The 24,235-nt window shown below is 35.0% G+C and overlaps 1 protein-coding gene across 3 annotated transcripts in view; it reads right to left on the reverse strand.

Annotated features, from left to right (window-relative positions):
* The window catches only part of TENM1 (teneurin transmembrane protein 1), a 563,665-nt gene that overhangs the window by 469,037 nt on the left and 70,393 nt on the right, over window positions 1–24,235 (reverse strand). For all 3 annotated transcript variants that reach the window (XM_061179128.1, XM_061179127.1, XM_061179126.1), the window contains exons 2-3: window positions 19,299–19,559; window positions 17,613–17,669 (exon numbers count right to left, since the gene is read on the reverse strand). In XM_061179128.1, the coding sequence (XP_061035111.1) occupies window positions 17,613–17,669; window positions 19,299–19,559 (318 nt within the window). The remainder of the gene's footprint in view (window positions 1–17,612; window positions 17,670–19,298; window positions 19,560–24,235) is intronic.

Raw genomic sequence — 24,235 nt, forward strand, 5'->3', positions numbered from 1 at the left:
TCCTCCAAGTGTGATTTATTTCAGTAATCTTAACTAATGAATTGGATCAACTCTGCAGTGATCCAATCAAACCCGTGGTGATTGGCTGTCTTGACAATTGGGAAAAAATACTGATCTTATTTGGTCAATTGGCCTAGTTGTATAGAGATAGGCTAATAATGCCATCAGAATTACTTTTATCAACACCATTAGGTCCAAGTAAGCAAGCTGCTAAGTAGAAGGCCTGTGACCACATTTGTTTTTAATCCTTATCTCTCCCTGCACAACACCTCCCCGTATCATTCCTATAACAACGCCTTGCCCTCAAAGGGAATTTTAAAGTGTTTAATAACTTTAGAAGTCTCACAAAATGGTAATAATGTTTCATACAATATCTGAAGTAAAGCAAATTCATACATTGTAGTTAATTATGCTTAAGGCATCAAACTGATTCTTTTTCTCTTGTTAACTCACTGGCATATGCAGCGTGCTGCTAATTATATAGGGAAATCTTGTCACAATGGCTTGGTCTAGAGAAGATTAAGATTGCAACATTTATATTTAATAGTCCAATCATATATCCATAATACATTTTTCTCTTTTAGAAAATGTTTTCCAAAAGAAATTTATTTCCCTTCTGAACCAATAAAACTAAATTTAACTGAGTTTCTTACTAAAATTCCTCCTTTTGTAAATATGTTCACCATTTCCATCTTAATTTTTTAATCTTTTGGCTAGAGGTACCTGGGAGTTTAAATATTTCTGGAGTCTAGATGAGCAATTAAACATAGTTAGGCTTCAGTTTGGTATGGGGTACATCATGTAGGAAAACATTTATTACTACTTAATATATATACTATCCCCAAAATGTGTGAAAAGTTTGAGGTTCATTTCTTTATTACTCTAACTGTTGAGGTGCACTGTTAATATAAGACTTCAAGTTTTGCAAAATACATGGGATAAATATAACCAGTAATTTAAATATTGTTCACAATGCAGTATCTTGAGAAATGATCCTGCCTGGAGCAAGTGTTTGGTTTTCTTATGTCCATATCCCTCTTGGGTTAATTAAAAATGTTATTTTATCATATCCATGTTAGAAAATGTGACATTTAACACAAGTAATTTATTTAACAGAAAAAGATGAACAAATTGCTGACCTAATTTTTTCTCCCACACATTTCACATATTTGAACTTCACACCTATCACATAGAATAAGAGTTGTATGATGAAACAATTAAAAATCATAAGAAACTTGAAAGAAACACTAAATATTTTTCCGTCAAAAAACACAAATTTCTCCTTTTCTGCAAATGGCTAATAAATTTTAATTGCACTAGAAATAGGGGTCACCTTAAATAAATCCAGCAAACAAAAAGTCCAAGTCATGAAAATCATCAATTTGGGAGCAGGGTAATTATTTGCATGATAATGTGACCAGATTTTCTAAAAGATTAGTTTATATCCTGGTCCCCTACAGCAGGTAAACTATGCAAAGATTTGCATATGACGCTTTTTAAGAACATGCTTCCTGTGGGGATTAAGAGACACCTGAGCTTCAAAGGGGCACTTAAAAATCTACATTCTTAAACAAGCTAGCAAGTACTCAAATGCACCATGATAAGGCAGCAATTGCTATGCATTAAAGTTACAAGATCTATAAATATATTATTGGAGAATGATTTTCTGAAGCAAAACAAAAATTGAACTGGCATGGAGAGGGAAAGAGCCAGAACAGTGAAGAACAAGCAGCAGTCTTTTCTCATCCATATCAGGACTGTGTAATAAATTACCCTCTTCTCTCTCATACTGTCAGGAGAAAACGATGTTTAGATTAAACCTCGCTAAGGCCTAAAAGGATAATTTGTCAGTATTTTCCAGTTTACTACCAATGCAGTATTGATTTGCTAGGGCTCTTCTTTCTATTTTATTTACACTAATTCAATCTGGAACAACTGAAACTTAACTTGTTGGAAGGCAAGATATTTCTTTAAGTCTCACAGGCCCAAGGTATAAGGTACAAGAAAGTATGTCCAAATTATTCTTTCTAGTTCTTGTGGGTAAAGACCAACCTCTTCATTGGAGGCAAACCATTATCAGAGAAAACCACTTTTCTGCTGAGATTTACCTTGGGCTAATTTCTTTTTAGAAAATTATGGTTCTTAGAAGAACGTGATAAAAAACAAGCTCCAAATGACTGCCCAATTTAGCAGACTCGTGACTCCAGTTCTAGGCAGCTGCTTAGAAACAAGAAGTGAAACAGAAACACCTTGATAAACCTTCTTGTGGCTGAAGCTGATAAAAATGGCAGTGTTAGTTTGATGTACAAATGACAGAGCTCAGGGAGAAAACTACACTTGAGGGAAAAGATAAAATTACTTTCCAAATCCTTACTGCTTCCTGTGCAAGTTATACAAATTAATAAACGGTATCCTATAGATCCAGGACTAAAATGAAAGCAGTCAAAGGTTAAAATAATTTATGCACATATGTTGGGGGTAAGTAAACACATATATATCAAGTACTTAATCCATAGAGCTACTGTTTCCTTTCTTTCTTTTTTGTGGTTGTTTTGTTTTGTTTTGTCTTGCTTTTCCTTCCTGAGGTACTTCAATATCGGTTGTGGCACTGTCTTGACACCAGTAAGTATGGGAGAACTGGTGAAAATGTCATGAGTTGATGGGTTCATGACTCTTTCAAGGCTGAAATGTTGAAATTTCATTTCCCACTGTTTTTTCAACTTGTACAGACACTTCCTCAAACTCTGACATGACTCAGGATTAGTAAAATCTCACTTTAACATCTTCATATAATTTCTTATCCTAGTTTTAATTTAGACTTGACTGTCCTATAGACTCACATTTCAATTTTGACTGAATTGATTGATCAATTCTAATTGGAATGGTTTTTTAAAAAATCAATTGATGCGTCATTTGACAAAATATGGTTGTGTGTTCATAAACAAAAGGTTCAATAACTTCCACCGGAATGACCAGGCAATTCAGTCAGACAACATATCAATTTAGGCAATGTCTTAAATGAATCAAACTGTTTGACAATTTTGATTGACTTGCTTATTTTCATAAATCACTCAAAAAGATATATGTATGCGCTTATTTATTTATTTATTTATGGATACGCAACCGATTGCTATTTGCTATTTCTTAGTCTTAAAACGAACTACGCTGACTATAAAGTTCTCCTACAATACTCATTTGACTTGTAGTCTAATTGTGATTGAATATGGTTATGTCTACATGCATTGATTTGGCATATCAATTGCAGTGGTTTTTCCATGCATAAATTAGCTTGAATATTTTACCTATAAAAGCCAGTACAGTCATCACAAACTGAAACTAAACAAATCCAGGAAACAAGTAAACAGGTCTGACTGATTCAACTATTAACAAAGGGGTTTTAAAACTACTGAGTTTATTGAGCTGACTGATCAAATCATTCAGAAACCAAATTGGTTTACGCATATAGACAAGGCGCTAAAAAAATCAATTGTGCAAGAAATAACAGTTCAAATCAATCAAAAACAGTTATTCAGTTCTGTGCAAAGACACAGTCAAAACATATATAGCAAGAATTATATCTCTATATTTATTTATTTGTTCAAAATATTTGTTGAATACTTACTAAGTGTCCAAAACTATTCTACTGATAGAAGCTTTAAATCAGTGAACAAAACAGACAAGGATCCCAGCCCTTGTGGAACTTATAATTCTGATGGGGGGAACAGACAATAAACAATCATCACAGTACATAAGTAAATTATATAGAAGATGATACATGCTATGGAGGAAAAAAGGGCAGGGTAAAGGGTATTGGGCATTTGGGGTTGGGTGAAAGTTGCAGTATTATATAGTATGGGTCAGAGTCGGCCTCACTGAGAAGGAGACATCTGAACAAAGACTTGAGGATGTGTGAGAGTTAAAGATGCAAGATCTGGAGGAAGAGAGTTCCAAGCAGAGGACTTAGCTAAGGCAAAGTCCCTAAGACAGAAGTGTGCTCCAGTTTTTCTGGAGAGGGACAAAGATGCCATTGAAGTGGGAGCAGAAATAATAAGGGGAAGTGTAGAAGGAAGTGAGGTCAGAGAGATATCAGGGAGGGAATTTTAGAGCACTGTAAATATTTCACTCTGAGTGAAATGAGAAGCCACTGCAATATGTCTAAGCAGAGTAGACTGACATTTTAAAAGGATCATTCTAGGAAGGAGGGAGACCTATTAGGGGGTATTAACCAGGCGACAGATGACGGTGGTTTGGACAAGGGTGATAGCAGTAGGGTTGGTAGTAAAGGAACAGTGTTTGCTGATAGAGTGGATGTAAGGTGTGAGAGTGAGAGAGCTTTCAGGACGATGCCAAGGTTTTTGGCCTGAGCAAGTGGTAGGCTGGCATTTCCATCAACTGAAATGGGCGAGTCTGCAAGTGGAGCAAGTTTGAAGTAGAGGGAGGATTAGGAGCTCAGTTTTGGACAAGTGAAATTTAAGATAGCCATTAGCCATCCAGGTGCAATCATCAAGTAAGTTGAAAATGGATGTTGGAAGAGAGGTCTTGGCTGAGATATGAATTTGGGACTCATTTGTGTATTAGACGGTGTTTTAAGCATCAAGACCAAATGAGATCACTCAGTGAGTGAGTGTAAATGGAGAAGACTCTAGGACAAAGACAGCACTGGGACATTACAATATTAAAAGGTCAGAGAGAAGAGGAAGAATCAGCTAATAAGACAGAGAAGTGACTACTGAGATAGGAGGAAAACTAGGAGCATGGTAATCCGGAAGCCAGGTGAAGTAAGCACAGAGAACTCACGAATTCATCAGGAAATGAGATACTCCCTTAGTTTTAACCTTCCCTTGTCTTGGCCCTTCTTTAGCAGAGGTAACCCAAGGTTTATAAAAAATGTGGTAGAAGGGAAATTCTTGGATTATTTCACAAGGCTGCCAATTTTCTCATAGTAAAAGTTATTAAACTTTTGCACAGAAGATTTCTACAGGCCACACAATCTCTCTAGCTGCAGGATTATTTCAGCGAATATAAACTTGCCAAGGGACAATGAAAATAAAAGATAAGTTATCTCAAAAAAACTAGTTTTGCACTTACAAACAACAAAATAAATGAAAATTATTTAAACACAAATTTCTAGATGATAGGAGAATAAAACTGAAAACAAAAAATTAAAAATATAGACCTTGGAGAATAAAGAAATGCTATTTAAAGTCAACCACCTAGTATAATAGTCATTCGTTCATACAAACACAATTATGTGTACACTGCTGAAATTGTTAAATGACAAATACATGTTTTTGGTTTCAAAGGAAAATAGTATGGTATATATTACATGAAAGGTTTGAAATTCTCAGCTGTCTTTGTTTTAAAACTAATAATTTTGGCAGACAACTTTTAAACATAAAACTGCTGGTCGGCTGGATAACAATACTTCCATGCCTTCCTTGCTTTCTCTGTAAGACAGAAACGATCTCCAAACATAGCTTTGTTCCAAGTAAATAGAAGAATATGGCTCTTCCATAGATGGGGCTCTAATTTCATAATGACAATTAAAATGAGCAAGTGACTTAACAGTAATGTAAAGAGCAAAATATGACCCTTGGTCTAATAGATTTGTTTCTCATCTTATTTTTACAAGGAACACACACCAAAAAAGCTGTGTTAAAGAAATAAATCAAGAGCTACACCTGGAGATTGCCATAAAGGGAATATTTAATAATCTTGTGCTAATTTTTTTTAGGGAAGCTTTTATTTTTTTCATTTATTTTCAAACATTGGAAAGAACCCTGTAAGCAGCAATTAATTATTGGTTATTTTTCTTTTTTTTCTTTAAACATCTTTATTGGAGTATAATTGCTTTACAATGGTGTGTTAGTTTCTGCTGTATAACAAAGTGAATCAGCTATACATATACATATATCCCCATATCTCTTCCCTCTTGCATCTCCCTCCCACCCTCCTTATCCCACCCCTCTAGGTGGATACAAAGCACCGAGTTGATCTCCCTGTGCTACGTGGCTGCTTCCCACTAGCTATCTAGTTTACATTTGATTATTTTTAAAAAGTGGTCTAGAAAGCAAGTGAATTGGATTCATTCCTCCTTGATACCATTGTCATTTTATTTACTTTTTAGTTATGTTAAATTAAAAATTTTAATAACACATGGTACAAAGTTCTAAAAGTACAAAAGAGCACAGATGAAAATAAATCTCCCTCCAACCCTATCCCACAATCACCTAGTTCCCTTCCACAAATGCAATCAGAATAATCTATTTATTGTGAATATTTCCAGAGAAATTCTATACATCTACAAGCATATATACATGTTGTTCCATTAAAAATCACACATCAAGTGTAGTGTACTGGACACCACAGTTTTTAAATTGCAGGTTGTGACCTATGAGTTGGTTAAGAAATAAATTTACTGGATCACAGTTAACATTAGAATGACATGAAATAAAACAGAACAGAAAATGTCAGAGTGCGCTGTTCATAGTAAGGGTAGGTATTGTCTTATGAAAAGTTTTTCTAGTTTTTATTTTTGTTTATAGATTCATTGAGAACTGGGTCACAATGTAAATTTTATTTCTTACTCTGGGTCACAGACAAAAAGGCCATTTCTATATACGATGATTCAAACCCTGTGGTTTTTGTTTAATGATGTATGTTGAAGATTGTTTTACTTCGATACATAGTTGTCTCATTTTGTTTGTGTTAAATTTATGAAAAAATATTTCAGACATCCATAAAAGTGTATAAAGAGCAATAATGTAAACACTAATGTACCTACCACCTAGTTTAAGAAATAAAATATTATAAATAAATATGCAAATAAATATAGTGTCAATAGAGTTGAAATCCCCCTGTGCAATTCCCACTAAGGCATTCCACTTCTCCTTCCACCATGTATATTCACTCTTTGTAAGGCTACAGAGTATTCCATTGCATGACTCTACCATAAATTATACAAGTAGCCTCCTATTGATTTACATTTTGATTGATATCCCTGATTTTTTGATATTTCAAACGATGCTACTATGAACATCCTCACACGTTTCACTGCATACCCATTGACTAGCTGTAGGATAAATTCCGGGAAGTGAAATTGCTAAGTAAAAGGAGGTATATTTTTTGCTAGATATTGCCAAATTTTCTTTCATAGAGATTGTATCTATTTATACTCCTATAACCAACATTTTATACACATTTACCAACAAAGTATATTATCAAATTTTTTATTTCCAATGTGATCAGTGATAAGTAACATAGTTCTATTATGCACTTCTCTTAGGAGTGAGGTTAACATATTTCATATGCTCATGAACCATTCTTATTTACTTTTCTATGGCTTAGAGTCACTTTATTTTTCATTTTATTGTTGAGACTTTTTTCTTATTGACTATGAGTACTTTTTACATAAGAGAAATTAACCCTTTGTCTTTGGATGCTAATAAAGATAGCATGACAACATTTTTGTTTATGGCTTCTTTTTTCTTTTTCTTTTTCTTTTTTTTTGGTTGCTATATCTATAAAAGCTTTCCTACTCTAAGGTTAGGACAAAATTCTCCCATATTTCCTTCTACTATTTATTTTCACATTTAAAATTTGATTCACCAGAATTTATTTTGGTGTAGGGAGTGAGGTAGAGAATCAATTTTATTGTTTTCTCGACAGCTACCCAATTGTCTCAACACCTTTTTTAAACAATCCATGTTTTCCCTATTGATCTGAAATGCTATCATTATCATATATTATATTCCTATTTGTATTGGGTCCATTTGCAGGCTTCCTTTTCCATTCTAACACTTTATTCATGTATTAGAATATTAGTTTAATTAAAATGAACTTAAATATATTTAAACATCTGGCAAACTTATTATCACAACATTATGTTTTTTTCCAAATATTTTCAAGGTATTCTTGCATGTTGGCTTTTTTTTCCCCATTTGAAGATTAGCGCCAGTAAATCAGAGTTTTTACATGACCAATTGATATTGTTATTGGAGCTATGTTAGAATTACAGCTTAATTTAGGGAGAATTTTATGATAGTGATACTTATCATCCAAGAACAGGGTAAGGCTTTCCATTTATTTATGTTTTCTTCTATATTCCTCAATAGCATTGTTGTGTATGCGTCTGTGTTTGTGTGTGTAAATGTATGTGTGTATGAGTATGTGTCTTGGTCTTTTTGCTAGTTTATTCCTAGGCATTTTGGTTGTCATTGTTGCTTTTGTAAAAGTAATAATTTATTCAACCACATTTTCTAATTGGTTGTGATTTGTATGGAAGAAAACTATTAATTTGGTGTCCTAATGTTATACCAAGTTAATTTACTGAATTTTTATCATTTGTATTAATTTATTGTTCAGTTTTCTTAGATTTTTTAGATATACAACTGTATAACTTACAAATAATAATTGACCTCACTGTTTCTAATTTTATTCCTCTCAGTTCAGTCTCTCTTCTCATGGCTACAGTTGCTACCTTCATTATAAGCTTAAAGTAATTGGTGAAAATGGACATCCTTGTTCTGTTCTTGACTCTAACAGAAATCTTTGTAGTGTTTCCTCACTTACAGTAAAACTGGATTTTGTGATTTTACATAAGAAATTATATATATTATATATTTTTTAAAATTAAGAGTCTCTATCAAAAATTAATGAGCAGTAGTATAGTATAGTGGATAAATGCAAGGGTTTGGAATCGGACTGGGTTTAAATCCTGGCTTTGCCACGTACTAGCTAAATGACTTTTTACTTATCCTCACTGTGCCTCAGTTTCCACATTTGTAAATGGGGATGTTATTAGTACCTAAGTCATAGAGTGGTTGTGAGAATTAAACTCATTAATATCTAAAATACTTAACAGTATCAAGCAGAGAGTAAATATTATGTGTTTGTTTAATACAACATTGGGTTCTATGAAATGCCTTTTTGTCATCTATGCAACTTTTCATATGGTTTGTCTATATTTATCTATTCATATGATAAATTAGAGTAACAGAATTCCTAATATTGAACTATCCTTGCATTCCCTAGTATGAACTGCACTTAGTTGCAGTGTATTATTCTGTTACTATATTGCTGGACCTTGTTTGCCAGCATTTTACTTAAAAATTTTGCATCAGTATTCACAACTACAATTGGTTTGTAGATTTACTTTGTGATTTCTTTTCCTGCTTTAGATCTCATTGCTTTTCTTCCTTTCAAAAAATTAAAAAAAGATTTGGAAGCTTCCACTTTTGTTATGCTCTGAAAACATTTAAGTAGCATTGAAATGATGTATGTGTTCCTTAAAGTTTTGGCAGATTTTGTCTATGAAACTGTCTAGATCTGCTACTTTTTTTGGTTTGGGTGGTTCTTTGGAAATTTTATTTCTATAATATAAATTAGAAACTTTATATTTATCTATCTTCTCAGAGCATTTTGGTCATTCATATTTGTTCTATAAAATCATCTATTCCACCCCTGTTTTCAAGCATATCTTAAAAGAGGTACACAAAGTAGTCTCTTATGAATCAGTTGCCTCTTTATTTATAGTTATTTTGACATGCTTATTTCTTATCTTCTCCCATTTTCTTGATTGTCATGTCTATCTTATTGCCCCCCCATCCCAGAATTGGCTCTTGGATTTATTCATTAGTTCTAGATTTTTATGATACATATTTTCATTTTAACTAATATATTTTAAAATACTATGAACATGCCTATGTTTTAATTCAACTAAAATATCAAGTTGCATGGATCCTTATAAAGTAACATGATGTATTGTAAGCACATTAACTCATTTTGGGTTTTGTTTGTTTGTTTGTTTGGTTGGTTGGTTGGTTGAGTTTTTTTTGGCCTCACCTCGCGGCTTGCAAGATCTTAGTTCTCCGACCAGTGATTGAAACCGGGCCCTCAGCAGTGAAAGCGCTGAGTCCTAACCACTGGACTGCCAGGGAATTCCCCACATTAACTCATTTTGGCTTCTTAGTACACTACTCATTAGTACACTATTTAATGTACTAATAAATAAGTGATTAAACAATATATCAAGATCAATCATGAAGACTAACCTAAATAATTCTAATTTAAAAATTACATTATTTATGCTGTATTTATACTGAAACTACTTCCAAATTGAAGTCTGTTTTCAGGTAAATATAACCATGATGCATACTACATGCATGCATACCATCCATTTAAATTTATGATCTGTATGTAGATATTTATATTCTAATCTAAAATTAAAATAAATTTTCAAGCAGTTTACTTTTAGAATTGGGGACATTATAATATTGTTAACAATTATACCTGTATCTTTACCTACTATCTATCTATCTATCTATCTAATCTTCATATACTTCCATAAGCTATAAAGTATAGATGGTTGAATTTGACCACTTAAAAATATAAAGCTCTATATCTACAAACACAAATGCATCATATGAACCTATTTCAAAAGGCAAATGACAAACTAGGAAAAATGCATAATGCGTTCAAGGTTTTTTTTTACCTCTTATATATAAAATGTTCTCGGAAATTAATAAGAAATATGAAATTTTGTATTACATATAGAATGGAGAAACAACAAGGTCCTATTGTATAGCACAGAGAATTATATTCAATATCCTGAGATAAACCATAATGGAAAAGAATATAAAAAAAGAATGTATGTATGCGTATAACTGAGTCACTTTGCTGTACAGCAGAAATTAGTACAACCTTGTAAATCAACTGTACTTCAACTTAAAATATTAATTAAAAAAGAAATAGAAAAATTCAAATAGAAAAAAATTGGTAAAGGATGTCAACAGACAATTTAGGGAAAAGAAATGTATATGGTCCATTAACATACAAAAAGATGCCCAAGCTCACTCATAAGTAAATTGCAAAATAATAGCACAAAAAGATAGCATATTTCATCTCGCAGATTGGGTATTCGAAATCTTTTTCATTCCTTGCCAGTGTTGAAAAGGATACAGGAAAACAGATGCATTAGTAGTATATAGCATTAGTAGGAAGATAAACTGGTTGTTTAAAGGGGAAATTTGGTAATATCTATAAAAAATGTCAAATGTACATATCCTTGGCCCATCATTTCTACTTCTAAGAAATTATCCAACAGGTATGCAAAAAGATGTGTACAAAGATGTTAAGTACAGCATTGTTTTTAATATCAAAGCCCTGGAAACCTAGATTTCTATAAACAGGGGACTAAGTAAAAAATGATACATACAGAAACAGAATACTATACAGCTATTAAAAAGAATAAGGCAGGGGAATTCCCTGGTGGTCCAGCAGTTAGGACTCGGCGCTTTCACTGTCGGGGCCTGGGTTCGATTCCTGGTCAGGGAACTAAGATCCCGCAAGCCACTCAGTGTGGCAAAAAAAAAAAAAAAAAAAAAAAAAAAAAGAATAAGGCAGATCTATACTGCAAACATGGGAAAATATAATATTAACTAGATAATATTATATAATTATATAGATATATTTTAATATTATATATTTATATATTTAATATTATATATTATATATATTATATAGGTATAATATTAACTAGAAAAAAGTTACTGGTCTTTTTTTACTATGTTATCCCATTTGTACATGTACAGAACATTTGGGGAATGATACATAATACACTGTTAACACTGGCTACCTCTCAAGAGTGTCTTGATAATTTCTTGCCCTGGTGATACAATTGGAAGTCCTAGTTATAAAATTACCTAAAAGATTTATATGCCGGTTAATAATTTTTATTTTCTTGCATATGCACGATAGAATCTTTGTAATCCTATGACTTTTATACTTTATATAGAAGCGTAAAGAGGGAGAGGATTTTCACTTTAAACATGTTTTTACTGTTTTAATTTTTAAACCATCAGCTGATATTACTTTCATACTAAAAAAATAGTAGTTAAAATTCCCTACTAAAAAGGAAAATATAAGCTTGTTATATCTAACTTTATAATGGCTTGAAATTTCAATATCATCAAAATTGTTTTCAACTGTAAGAGTATCATGGTCATCACAGAAGTGTCTCACCCACACATAAAGTAATCCCAATGACTTACACTCTTCCTCTGATCGTGTAACATCTCCAAAGGAGCCATTACAAAGTCATCTGCACTGTCTTATACATGCCTAATGGGTCCAACAGAGCCATTAGGATGTCAGTTATATGGCAGGGCTCCTGCCAAAGCTATTACCAAGTCATTGCATTGTTTCACACACTTCCTTCGACATTCAGATGGTTCCCGAGGAACTGTTATCGTGGCTATGGAAGTGTCCTGTATAACTTACACTACCAAGGGAAAACAAAAAAAGCAAAAGAAAGAAGTGTAAAACAAACAAATCCCTTCCATTAAATGCACATGAATGGCCCCACATGGTCAAATATCAGAAGGCATAACTCCTCATTTGGGTATAACTATTACATGTCATTCAAGAAACCCAGGTGTTAGGCTAGCTATTTTTTCACCACTCCTGCCTGCTGTTCCGATGAAGCAATTCAGGGTCTGAGAACGATAAATGCATGGCTATGATGGTATGGTGTTTGTTGGTAGCACATGGTATATTACAAGGTTTCTGTGGTATGCAGTACAGAAGCAATAGGGAGTAGTACTAACGGATTTTTTGGCTATTATGGGATTGTATCAGATAATCCGTTACCTGTAAAGTTCCTGAGCAGTGCATAGGGAGCTCAGCTGCCCAACAATCATGGAAATCAACAGGGCTTCTGAGTAGTTGAAATCCCAGCTCTACCTTAAGGGGCTACTACAATGACAATAGGACATACAATAGTACAAAGTTAACCCTCAGCCAGGTCTGAAGTGCTTCATTGAATTCCCTCTCATAGTCTTCTCTACTTAGCAGAACAAGATTGTTGGCTATTAAAATGATGTATTATTTAAGGTAAGACAAGTGCAAGGAATTTTACCCAGTTTGAAATGAGAAGGTAGGCTGAACTCTGCTACGCTGGAGTTTCCTGGGACACCAGATGTTTCAGAAGCCACACTGCATGTCTGGCTAATCCTTGATAAAAGAGACTTCACCCTGTAGCACCTACCTCACAATACGTGCATAATAAATTCTTGTTGTGTGAAAGATAACCACGAATAAGATTTATTGAGCATTTAATTTAATATAAAACACTGTAAAGTGCTATATGTCCATTTTCTCATTTAATCCTCACATACAAAAACTAAAATAGGTAATGTCTCCGTTTGACAGACAAGGAAACTGAGGCTTGGAGAGCTTTAGTTACCTGTCCAAGGACACACAGTAAAGTGGCAGAACCAGGGCACAAACCTAGGTCTATCTTATACCACAGTCCATGTTCTTAATCACTCACCGTCCGGAGAACACTGTTATTTAGATTGCATTAATACAACAATTTTTACTTTAATAAATGATTTCACATCCCTTGTGTTCTCATAGCAAGCTGCACATTTTTTTTTATCAGGGTACTAACTAAATCGTATTAAAGTTAGCTCTTTATCTTCTCTGGTAGACCTCGCTGGGTATACATGCCCACTTGACTCTGACGGCCTGCATTGCAAACTGCTCCAAGAATCCAGTGGGTGGGTTCCCAGAAAGCAACATTTGTATTGCTGACCTTACTCCCTGGTTGTAGCTGATGGGACCAGTGGTAGACATCTGACTCAAGCTGGGAAAATTAATCTGTCTCATTGGAATTTAGAAACGGCATTGAAAACATCCAGTTAATCTCAACTTCTTTCCTGAACAGAAGAAATATAAACTGGAGAACTGTATGAGGTTTTATGCCTGCCTTGTGGATGGAGATTTAGAGAAAGTAAATCTGCAGAGACAGGACTGAAGGAAATGGATTCAGAAGCAAGAGGCAAAGCCCCGGCAATTCTTCTAATCTAGTTCCTTCTTTTGTCCTGGTCCCATGAAGCATTCACATGCCCTTTTTATGAATTTGTTTTTCTCTCTTTAAGCTAGCTCAAGCTGTTACCTGCAATAACAATAATAAATAATAATAAACAATCCTAATTAATAGGGCATCAATCTTGCCCACTAGACTGTAAATTCCTTGAGGGTGGAGATCGTGTACTGGTCATCTTTTATATATCCCCAGTCTCCAGTACAGAGCCTGGCAAAGAGTAAGTGCTCAATAAATATTGCTTACACAGAAATAGCATTATCAACAAGAGCACAGCCATAAATAATTTCTTTGCAATTTATACTTTATTAGTTAAAGGTTATAAATGTCTTTTCTCTACCTATTTCCCTCTATTTAGCTTCTTGATAAGCAATTTTGTTTTCACATTTTCTAATCCAAGTGTTTCATGTGAAAAACACATTCTTGGAAATTGATTATTCAGATTTAGCTGCTGATATAGTTTTTTCCTCCAACCTAATGTAGAGTCAAATGTAATTACTGAGGAACACCCTAATCACTGAGGTTAATGCTCAAGTAGGACTGCCAAATCCTTCTAAGAAAAGCCCACTGGATCACCTGTCAGAGGCAGAGTTGTGTGTTAGATGACCAGAGGTTTGACCCACTGTAGCATTTCTATTAGAGAAGATCTACAAAATATATTAGCTCTCAGTTTTAATTCTTCCCCTCAGAGCAAAGCATGTTTTTCATTTATTTAGTGCCTACTGGGCTCCAGATCCAGTGGCTAAGTACTGAAGCAAAAATATGGAGTAAACCAGGCTTTGTCTTCAAGTAGCTTCCTATCTAGTACTTATTAAAAACCATCGTGAAGATAGAAAATACACAACTCAAGTATTAGACTATAATGAATAGTAAGGTTGGTAGTAACGTGGAATGGGAGTAGAAAAGGAGTAAAATGAATAAAGCATTATGACTGATATCGAAGTGTCCTGCTCATGGGCCTCAGGCTGAAGCTAACTTGAGTAAATCTGCATTTTTCCTAACAGCCGATTAAGCGTCAATAGACAACAAAGGGTTTACTTAGGACAAATTTGAGGGAATGGAAATAAAGTGCATTAGTGTTCTGATTGCCCTGTGAAAGACGAGAAATCCACATTCTCTTCTGTTACCTGCTGCTCTCCCTTCCTTGTACTGCAGACCTCTCAGTCTGTTTCGGTACTGAAATGGAAGGTTATTTATTTTAATTTTTCATGGGTTAAAGCATATCAGAAACTTCAATTCAATTAAGGGTAACCAAATAGAGTTTATGAAAATGAGAAAAAATAAACATTTTCAAAGGCTTGATCGATTAATTAAATGAAAGAAATAAGTCCTTATAGACATGATTTTGGAAATATAAGTAGAAAATCCAAGACATTATAGCCTAGGATGGATAGAATTGAAAGTGTCTTTGAAATCACATCTCAGAATCTTTCTCAGTTGAACAGCATGCCCAAATTAACAATTTCCCCTATCTTCACTTCTCTCCCAAATTTACAGGAGTGAAGCTTAAATCATCCTAAACCGATCCAAGAATATTGTGTCCATTGCCTCATCAATAATCTAAAAATCAGAATGTATAGGAAGACAGAAACAAAATAAAATGTCATTGACACTAACTGAAACACAGGGATGGAGTGGCATGGAGTCTGAGGTAGTGAAGTATATAAATCCCCCAAATTTTAAGCTATTTACTCTTTTCAAACATAGTATATAGAAACTCAAATTACTGAAATAGATTCCTTGCTAGGCCTGCTTTCATGAATGTATGAGATCAATGGGAAATAAATAGCCACATTTGCACACAAATGTTAATTCATTAAAAATAACTTGTTTTTTCAAATTAACATGTTTTTAGAAAAATCATTTACACTCTCAACTCAAACCTCCTCTGTGAGAATCTATGGAAATGTTGAAGGCAGGCCAGGCCTGGTTAACACTGATTGAAAATTTTTGGAATCTAAATTGGTGAAATCTTACTCTAGGTCATAAGATTCCAAATTGTATACTCCTTACTGAAAATTACTAGTAGGAGCAGAGTAAAGCTTACAGAACTCTGAGTAGAGAAAAGTTGTTCAAGCTCATATCTTATATTCATTCACGATCCAAGGAAGGAAAAAAGTGGCTATTTGGAAAACAATCAATTGTATTTATCTAACTTGTTTCTGAATTGCTGTTTAACTCTTCCTCCTATGTAAAATGCTGATAACAATAGAATCATTCCACAGATGGGTCATGAGGATGAAATGAGATAAAGATATTAAAAGTGTGTTTGGAAATTGTGAAGTGCTGATTAGTAAGAAGAGTGAACATTCTTATTGTACTTATATGTTACAAGTACTATTCTAAACCTTTATATACATTAATTTATTCAATCATCACAAAATCTTAGAGGTAGATAGTAATATCCTCCTTGTTTTACAAATGATGAAGTTCAGGCACAGAAACTTTAGGCAACTTTCCCAAGATCACACAGCTGGGATTTAAATCTAAGCTGTCTGGCTTCATAATACAAACTTTTTATCACTATGTTCTACTGAAATCCTCCTTGGAGGTGCACACTGGGCCAAAAGAGGCTTACAGTTAAGGACTAGTTTTTAGCAGAGTGGATCATAGTTTTATATCGGCGCCCCGCCCAATTTTGTGGTAGCGCATCCAGTTCCTAAAATAAATCATAAGGAAAATAAACCTATAAAGAAAAGAAAGGATACACGGCCTTTACTCCTGAGTCTTCCAACTCTGTCTCAGTAAATAGTGTTACATGGTCAAGGTAGATGGCTGATTATAGACTGAAGGCGAAACGAAACTGAACAGCCCTAAACATTCCTGAAGATTCCTTATGATTTATTTTAGGGACTGGAACACAGTGCGTATAGTGGCTCATCACAGTAAGCAGTTCTCATGGTGGAAGAAGGGGAGGATAATGTGCATTTTGATGAAGCTGATTCTAATATATCTTCCCTCTGATCCATTTCCCCCAGTTCTTTACATATTTTGAGTCACTGCCCTGTGGTCAGATGTGAGGATTCCCTCTGCCACAAAGTGTTTGATTTTCATTAAAATCATTAACAAATACTGCTTTCAGTATCCCTCTGCAAAGGGGCAAAGCCCAATGAGCACAATGAAGGCAAAATTAAACGGACACCAATGTCCCTTCACTGAGGAATGACACGGTATAAAAACAGGTCTACAGAAAAGAATGAACGACATTTCCTTCATTTGAAGGTGTTATTTATAATTAATGACATGGGTATAGTGTGATTCTTAAGCCAAGCCAGAGCATCGGAAGGAAAAGACCAAGACCATTTGCTAGGTGTAAAGTTATGACAGTATCTGAACTATACTATATTAATGGCTAGAGTCATGCAAAAAATCATAGATAATGTATTGATAGAACAGAAAGTCATGAGGCCAAAACCAACCCAACCTGATTTAAATCTCTGCCCTCATGCTAAATCAACGTTTCCCTATTCTACCTTAAATCTGTCTTTCTCCCCAGCTCCCCCTCTACCTCCTCATTACTATCAACATACACACACATGAAGTCTTCCAGAGGAAAGCAAACCAACAAGCTACCAATAAACTAATCTTTGACAGGTTAATTAACCAGGCCTGTGTGTTGTTTATCAGACGGGCAGGGTTGAATATTGTAGGGTGGGTGTCAGGGATGGGGTGAGGTAAAATAATTTGTGGTAAAATAATTTGTCGTCAAATATTTGGAAACACTTACCTTGAGTAGACCCAGCTTGAGCCTCCATGTCACAACAAACAGGAGAGAATTTAAAACCTGTAATAGCAAACATTTTTACTAATTAATCCTTGTCCAAGTCATCTGGGATTCTTCAATCTTCAATCCTTACCCTTCATCCAGTAGTATTTTTTAAATAACAAATTCAGTGAAATACGATTCACATACCATAATGTTCACACTCTTAAAGTGTACGATTCAGTGGCTTTTAGTATTTTCACAGAGTTGTGCAACTACTACCACTACCTAATTCCAGAAGTTTCATCACCCCAGAAGAAACCCCATACCTAGGGTCTTGCAGGAGGAGTAGAAGAATGGTGGAGCCCTACGGGGAAATTCCTTTCTTTTATTTTAATGTTTCAATCCAGTGAACTGGCTATAACTTCCTTATGTCAGGAGTGAGATGAGGAAGAACAATAAGTCTTTGAAATACAGGAGATCCTCTATCACCCCATTTCACATAAATTTGGTCGTTATTTTTCCTGTTTGACAGTTGAAGCCCAAAAACTGTAGGGGCTAGTCCAAGGTCTCCCAACTTCCATCCTAATGCTGCTTCACTTACATGAATATGCATGACATAGATCAAATACGTTCCCTTCTCACTTCCACACTTCACCTCCTCTACACTCTTGGCCTAAGTCAACAATACATACATACATACATGAAAATAAACCTAAAATATCAAGATCCTCAAGGATATTTGGTGATAGGATATTTAGTGATATTACAAATGTCATTCCTGATTATATCCTTGTGGCCAATGTCTCCTACAGGCTGAAGGAGGCAGAGGAGGATAGAATAGAAAACGCTGCACGTACAGGGCTGTTGGCTACCTCTCTGGCACCTGAGAAAATACTCATTAGCCACTGCTAACAGACCAGGCTTTGTGGTCATGGTGATGGGACCTATGAAATTTAGACAAACAGAATGAGGAGGAGATTAGATTAATGTGTTTAATAAGCATTAATGTGACTTTTATGAAGGGACTTTGTTCTTCGGTAGGGACAGAAAAGCAGACAACAAAATAAATTAACCTCTTCCCAACAAATCAAAATGACAAAACTTTTCCATTTCTAAAAGTTGTAAGAAAATAATATATAACTACAATTTAATGATACTGCTGTTACTACGTATTGTCTGGCAAATGGCTGATGTTCACCTTCTGTTTTTTTTTAATCATTTCAGTCCAATCTGGTTAATTTGCCTTTGTCTGTACACTTGACAGGTTAATCTGAATCAAAATAGAGAGCACATACAGAATAAGCTTGCTATACAGCTGTTCGTCTCATTGTTCATATATTGATACAAAGCCAAAATACATGACATGAGTACTTCTAAAATAAATATCACTAGTATTGCACTGGAAAATAAAGATGAAAATAAAAGGTGAGTAATGAATAAGACATGCACAATATTGCTGACTCTATGAGATTTATTTCCCTTGGGGGAATCACCAGAAATAAAAAGTACTTCATCTATTATTGTAAATGAATGTGTCTATTTGCCAGATACTTAGGTACATGCCTTGTCCATGGGAGCCTGCTAACCTGCATCTCCATTCTGCAGACGAAATGAAGGGTAGGCAGACATAGGGAAGGAAAACAAATCAAAGGCTAAAACCTGCATCCTCTCTGGGTTTTATGTAAGCAATATAGATAGTTCTATTACCATTCTCTCCATCAGACTTCCTTTCATGGTCAGTGTCAGTCAAGGACAATGCGGAGTTGGCCCGGCTGGACAAACAGGAACTATGCTCTGATTTCATCCCCCTTATCCACATTCTCAGCGCATGGTCAGGTGAGGCAGCACCTTCTGTCTCCGTGTCCACGTCGGATCCCATCTCTAGCTGGTAGCCATGCCGAGAAACACTGTGCATGTCTGTCTGGTAGCCAGAGCACAGAGTGTGAGGAGTTTCACAAAATTCCATCTCTGACAAGAAACAAAGTTCAGAGAAAAGGTTTATAAACATACAGAAATACCTGGTAAAATTCTACTTTTTTGTCCTTATGTCCCTCTCCTCCATTGCTAGTATTTATGTGTTTTTGCCAAGTTAGAATTCTGGCCTTTATATTTATGGTAGCTAGGATTCTGTGCTTATTTTGCATTTCTGTAGCTTAAAATTATGCTCCTGTTGATTCTTACAAGGTTCTGGAAAAAGCATGCCCAAAATAGCTTTATACCTATAATTTTAGGTTGCACAAATGTAATGAAATAAGTGAGTGCAGGGGAGTATAAAGTGTAGAGAGCTGTCCTTTAAAAGATATTTCTCTTCTAGGAAGAATATATATGATCTGCAGAGCACACCTATGCTTAAAATATTAAAATTATTGGCTTTTCTAAGTATTTAATACACCTTAGGGTTAAGAATAAATAATTCAATGTGAAAACTCTGAGGAAAAAACATTAAATTTAAGTATACTTTTTGAAAGTATTTTTCCTAAAACACATTAGTCTAAACTCTAAAATTATGAGTACTTAATATCACTATTTTCCATTGTCTCCAAAGAAGTATGAGGCTGACTTTATGCTAATTATTCTGTTTCATTCATTCTTTCAAGAAACACATAAAAAAACTTTCAATCGTATATTGCACCTCAGCAGTGCTTCAAGGCTTGGATTCTCCCCCCATTTCCCCCTAAGCCTTAGAATCATAAAATGTTTAAGATCTTAGAGATGCTGTAATGAATCCCTTCTGTTTACAGTTGAGGAAAATGAAGTCCACAGGGTAGATGTCACTTGTCCATAGCCAATGTTAGATAGCAACAGAGCCCCTTTTCCTAAAACACTCATCTGTGCGTGGTGTCTGCTAGACACCAAGGAAGCCCCATCAACTTACTGCATGAATATCAGGCATTCATTCAGTCTTACAGTCAATTTTGCATTCAATTATGGCAAGGTGTCAAAAAGGGGAAAAGATGCTTTAACAGACCTTAATAAGTTAATGAAAAATGACCACATGCCAAGACATATCATCTGAAATGTCCATGTAATACTTAGATAAGGTAATCCGGGGATGTTGTACACTATATAGGATTTTCTCAGACTGACATCAGAGACAGGGTATGTCATTTGGCCAGGAAGAAGCTTAACTGAGTGGATCTAATCCTTAGCACATATCAATAAAATGCAAACCCTAAAATGAATTTAATTCTTTGAATACAGAAAGTGCTAGAATTTAGACTGACCATATACTAGAAAGAAGAGTACAGAATACAAATATATTTTTTAAAATAGCAATTTTTGTGACATGCAATTGCCAAACAAGGGTTTAACGAATCAAATCTTAATGCTTATTCAACAGCCATTAGGTACCCAGCACTGTGTTCTGTGAAACAGGTATTACAGGTAAATAAAGCTACTATATTTTATTATGAAAAGTCAATTATAAATTTTTTCAGGGTTATATGTCACTGTTGAGGATGTTGCTTATGATTTCTGTGATGAATGTCTTTTTTTTAAATAAATTTATTTATTTTTATTTATTTATTTTTGGCTGCGTTGGGTCGTCGTTGCTGCGCGCGGGCTTTCTCTAGTTGTGGCGAGCGGGGGCTACTCTTCGTTGTGGTGCATGGGCTTCTCATTGCAGTGGCTTCTCTTGTTGCGGAGCACAGGCTCTGGGTGTGCGGGCTTCAGCAGTTGTGGCACGCGGGCTCAGTAGTTGTGGCTCGCGGGCTCTAGAGCGCAGGCTCAGTCGTTGTGGTGCACGGGCTTAGTTGCTCCGGGGCATGTGGGATCTTCCCGAACCAGGGATAGAACCCGTGTCCCCTGCATTGGCAGGCAGATTCTTAACCACTGTGCCACCAGGGAAGTCCTGGGATGAATGTCTTTAAGAGTAATTCTATTTTTCTACCAAAATTGTCTAAATTCTATAGGAGTGATGCTTAAAAAAATGACATGGTTTCCACTTGTCAAACATAAAACCTTATGAAACTGTGCTTCTTGACATAAGGCTAAAAGTAAAAATCCATTTTGCCCAATATAAATCTTAGTGATCTAGAATATGGGATTGGTTAATATTCATGCCTCTTAATTTCACAAAGTTTCATTATCCAATCCTACTGTGCAGTTGTTGCTACAGCAACCTCATCATGAACCTGTCAGCTTGGAGCTGTAGGAAAGGAATTTTATATAGGCCTGCATTCACAACTTCCTTCATTCCCCTAGACCAGTGGTTCCCAAACTTTGGCATGCTTCAGAATCACCTGGAAGGCGTGTCAAAACACAGACTGCTGGGCCTGCCCTCCCCACACCCCCAGTTTCAGTGTCTGATTCAGCTGGTCTGCAGTAGGGGCCGAGGATCTGCATTTCTAACAAGTTCCCAGGTAAGGCCTACGTTATTTGTCCAGGGACTTTGAAAACTGCTTCCCTAGAGATTTCTCTGAAATCAGTGGGACCCAGGAAAAGGGGAGAAGTGAGAGAGCAACCTTATTGTGGCATTACCAAAGATTTTTCAACAACAGCTCAAATTCTATTCGGAGACACAAGCAAGAAGGTGTTTGAACTGAATTACTGTGAACTGCCGCCCTCCCCCACCCCCCATTTATTTGCCATGGATTCAGGGCACTAATTAGGAAATTTACTTCAGGAATTAAATTTACTCTAGGAATTAAATTTACTTTAGTGAATTAAATTTACTTTAGGAATATTTAGGAAATAAATTTACAGACTTGCATTTATTTTCACTCATACGATGGCATATGAGATGAGACTTTCCAAAGATTTTAATATGAGCATCTGAGTCATAGTAAAGACATTCATTGGAAAAGGATGAGCAAATAAAAATAAATACATGGCTAATCTGTCATTTCAGATAACAGAGAAGTTTTTAAAAATAATCACTGATGGATGTAAGCACAATCCCTCTTTGTTAAAGAGATTTGTTTCCTATTCAAAAAGAAACTTGAACATGGATTTGTTCCCTTCTAAGGAAATGTGGTGTAACACGATCAAAAAATTACATAAGATTTCTATTGGAACTATGATTTGAATACAAAGACTAAACCCCACATTCTCTTAGATACAGTCAGATAAAAGTACACTGCCTTGCCGATATATAACTTTTAAAAGAAACAATGCAAGTAAGTTATCAGTTGTTCATTTTTTAATAATAAAGAAAGAAATTAATAAATAAATAAGGAAAGAAAGAAAAGGAAAAGTTTCACTTATTTACAGTAAGTGTTATTCATTGAGCAGCCTCGCTTCCCATTCTTGAAATCAATGTTACCATTGTAAATTATTTCCTTAAATACACAAATGTCTTGGTGGCGTTCAAAATTCCCACAGGATGCATTTTCTATAAAGCACTTACAAAGCACCATAAGTGGATGTTTTTAGCCTTGCACATATAACCTTGTTACCTAAAATACTACAGATTCCCTAGAGAAGATAAAATTCAATGGATTTATTATAGATCTATTCTTACCAAAAAGCTAGTCACAAGAGAAATGTAAGTACAATCTTAGAATATCTAGGATTTAAATGGATAGACTGGAAACATGAGAAACTACATTTCAGGAGTAAACAGACACAGATGTTGCCAAGAGAATGATGTATGTGGGCCTTACAAACATGTATTTAATTCTTACTGTAAGGAAGACCTATTTTGCAGCCTTGTAGGAGACAAAATCTGAGCAAATTAATAAAGAGTTGAAATCCAGTTTTTAAAATGGGCAAAAGATTTGAAGAGATACTTCATAAAAAAAGATACAGGCATGACCAATAAATGAATGAAAAGATGCTCATCCTCATTAGTTATTAGGAAAGTGCAAACTAAAACCACAATGAGATACCACTACAGACCTACCAGAACAGCTAAAAAATTCTGATCACACCAAGTGTGGAGCAACTACATACACTGCTGGTAAGAAAGTAGAATGGTACAACCACTTTGGAAAACAGTTTGGCAGTTCCCTAAAAAGGTGAAGCTAAATTTAACAGGAGAGCAAGGCACTTCTGGTCATTTATCACGGAGAAATAAAAATTTCTGTCCACACAAAAATCTGTACGAGGTTGTTCAGAAGGTTTACTCATTAACAGCTAAAAATTAGAAACAACCCAAGTGTCCATGAATAGCTGAAATGATAAATCATCTGTGGTATATACACACTATGGAATACTACTCAGTCAAAAAAAAAATGAACTATTGATACATAACAAGATGCATGGACCTCAAAATAAGTGAGTGAAAAAAGACCAACAGAATGTGTATGTAATGCATGCTTCCATTTAAATAAAGTTCTAGAAAATGCAAACCAACCTATAGTGACAGAAAGTAGATCAATGGTTATCTGGCAAAGACAATAAGGGAGAAATGGAGAACAAAGGGGCACAAGGAAACCTTTGGGATGATCTAAATATCTGCTATCTTGACTATGGCAATAGTTACACATGTGTATACATACCAAAGTTTATCATATTGTACACTTTGAGTATGTGTAGTTTATTGTACTTCAGTTATACCTCTATAATTGTTTTTTTAGTGGAATGTACCCCACCAGATAGTAAGAGAGTGAGGAGACTAGAGAATCCGTTAGTGTTCATAGGTGGAGCTAAGGGTCTCTGAGCCAGAAGGAGGCCCTGCTTTTTTCCTCCTAGTAGAAGAAAGC

Source organism: Eubalaena glacialis, chromosome X (assembly GCF_028564815.1).
Source record: "Eubalaena glacialis isolate mEubGla1 chromosome X, mEubGla1.1.hap2.+ XY, whole genome shotgun sequence".
Lineage (NCBI taxonomy): Eukaryota > Metazoa > Chordata > Mammalia > Artiodactyla > Balaenidae > Eubalaena > Eubalaena glacialis.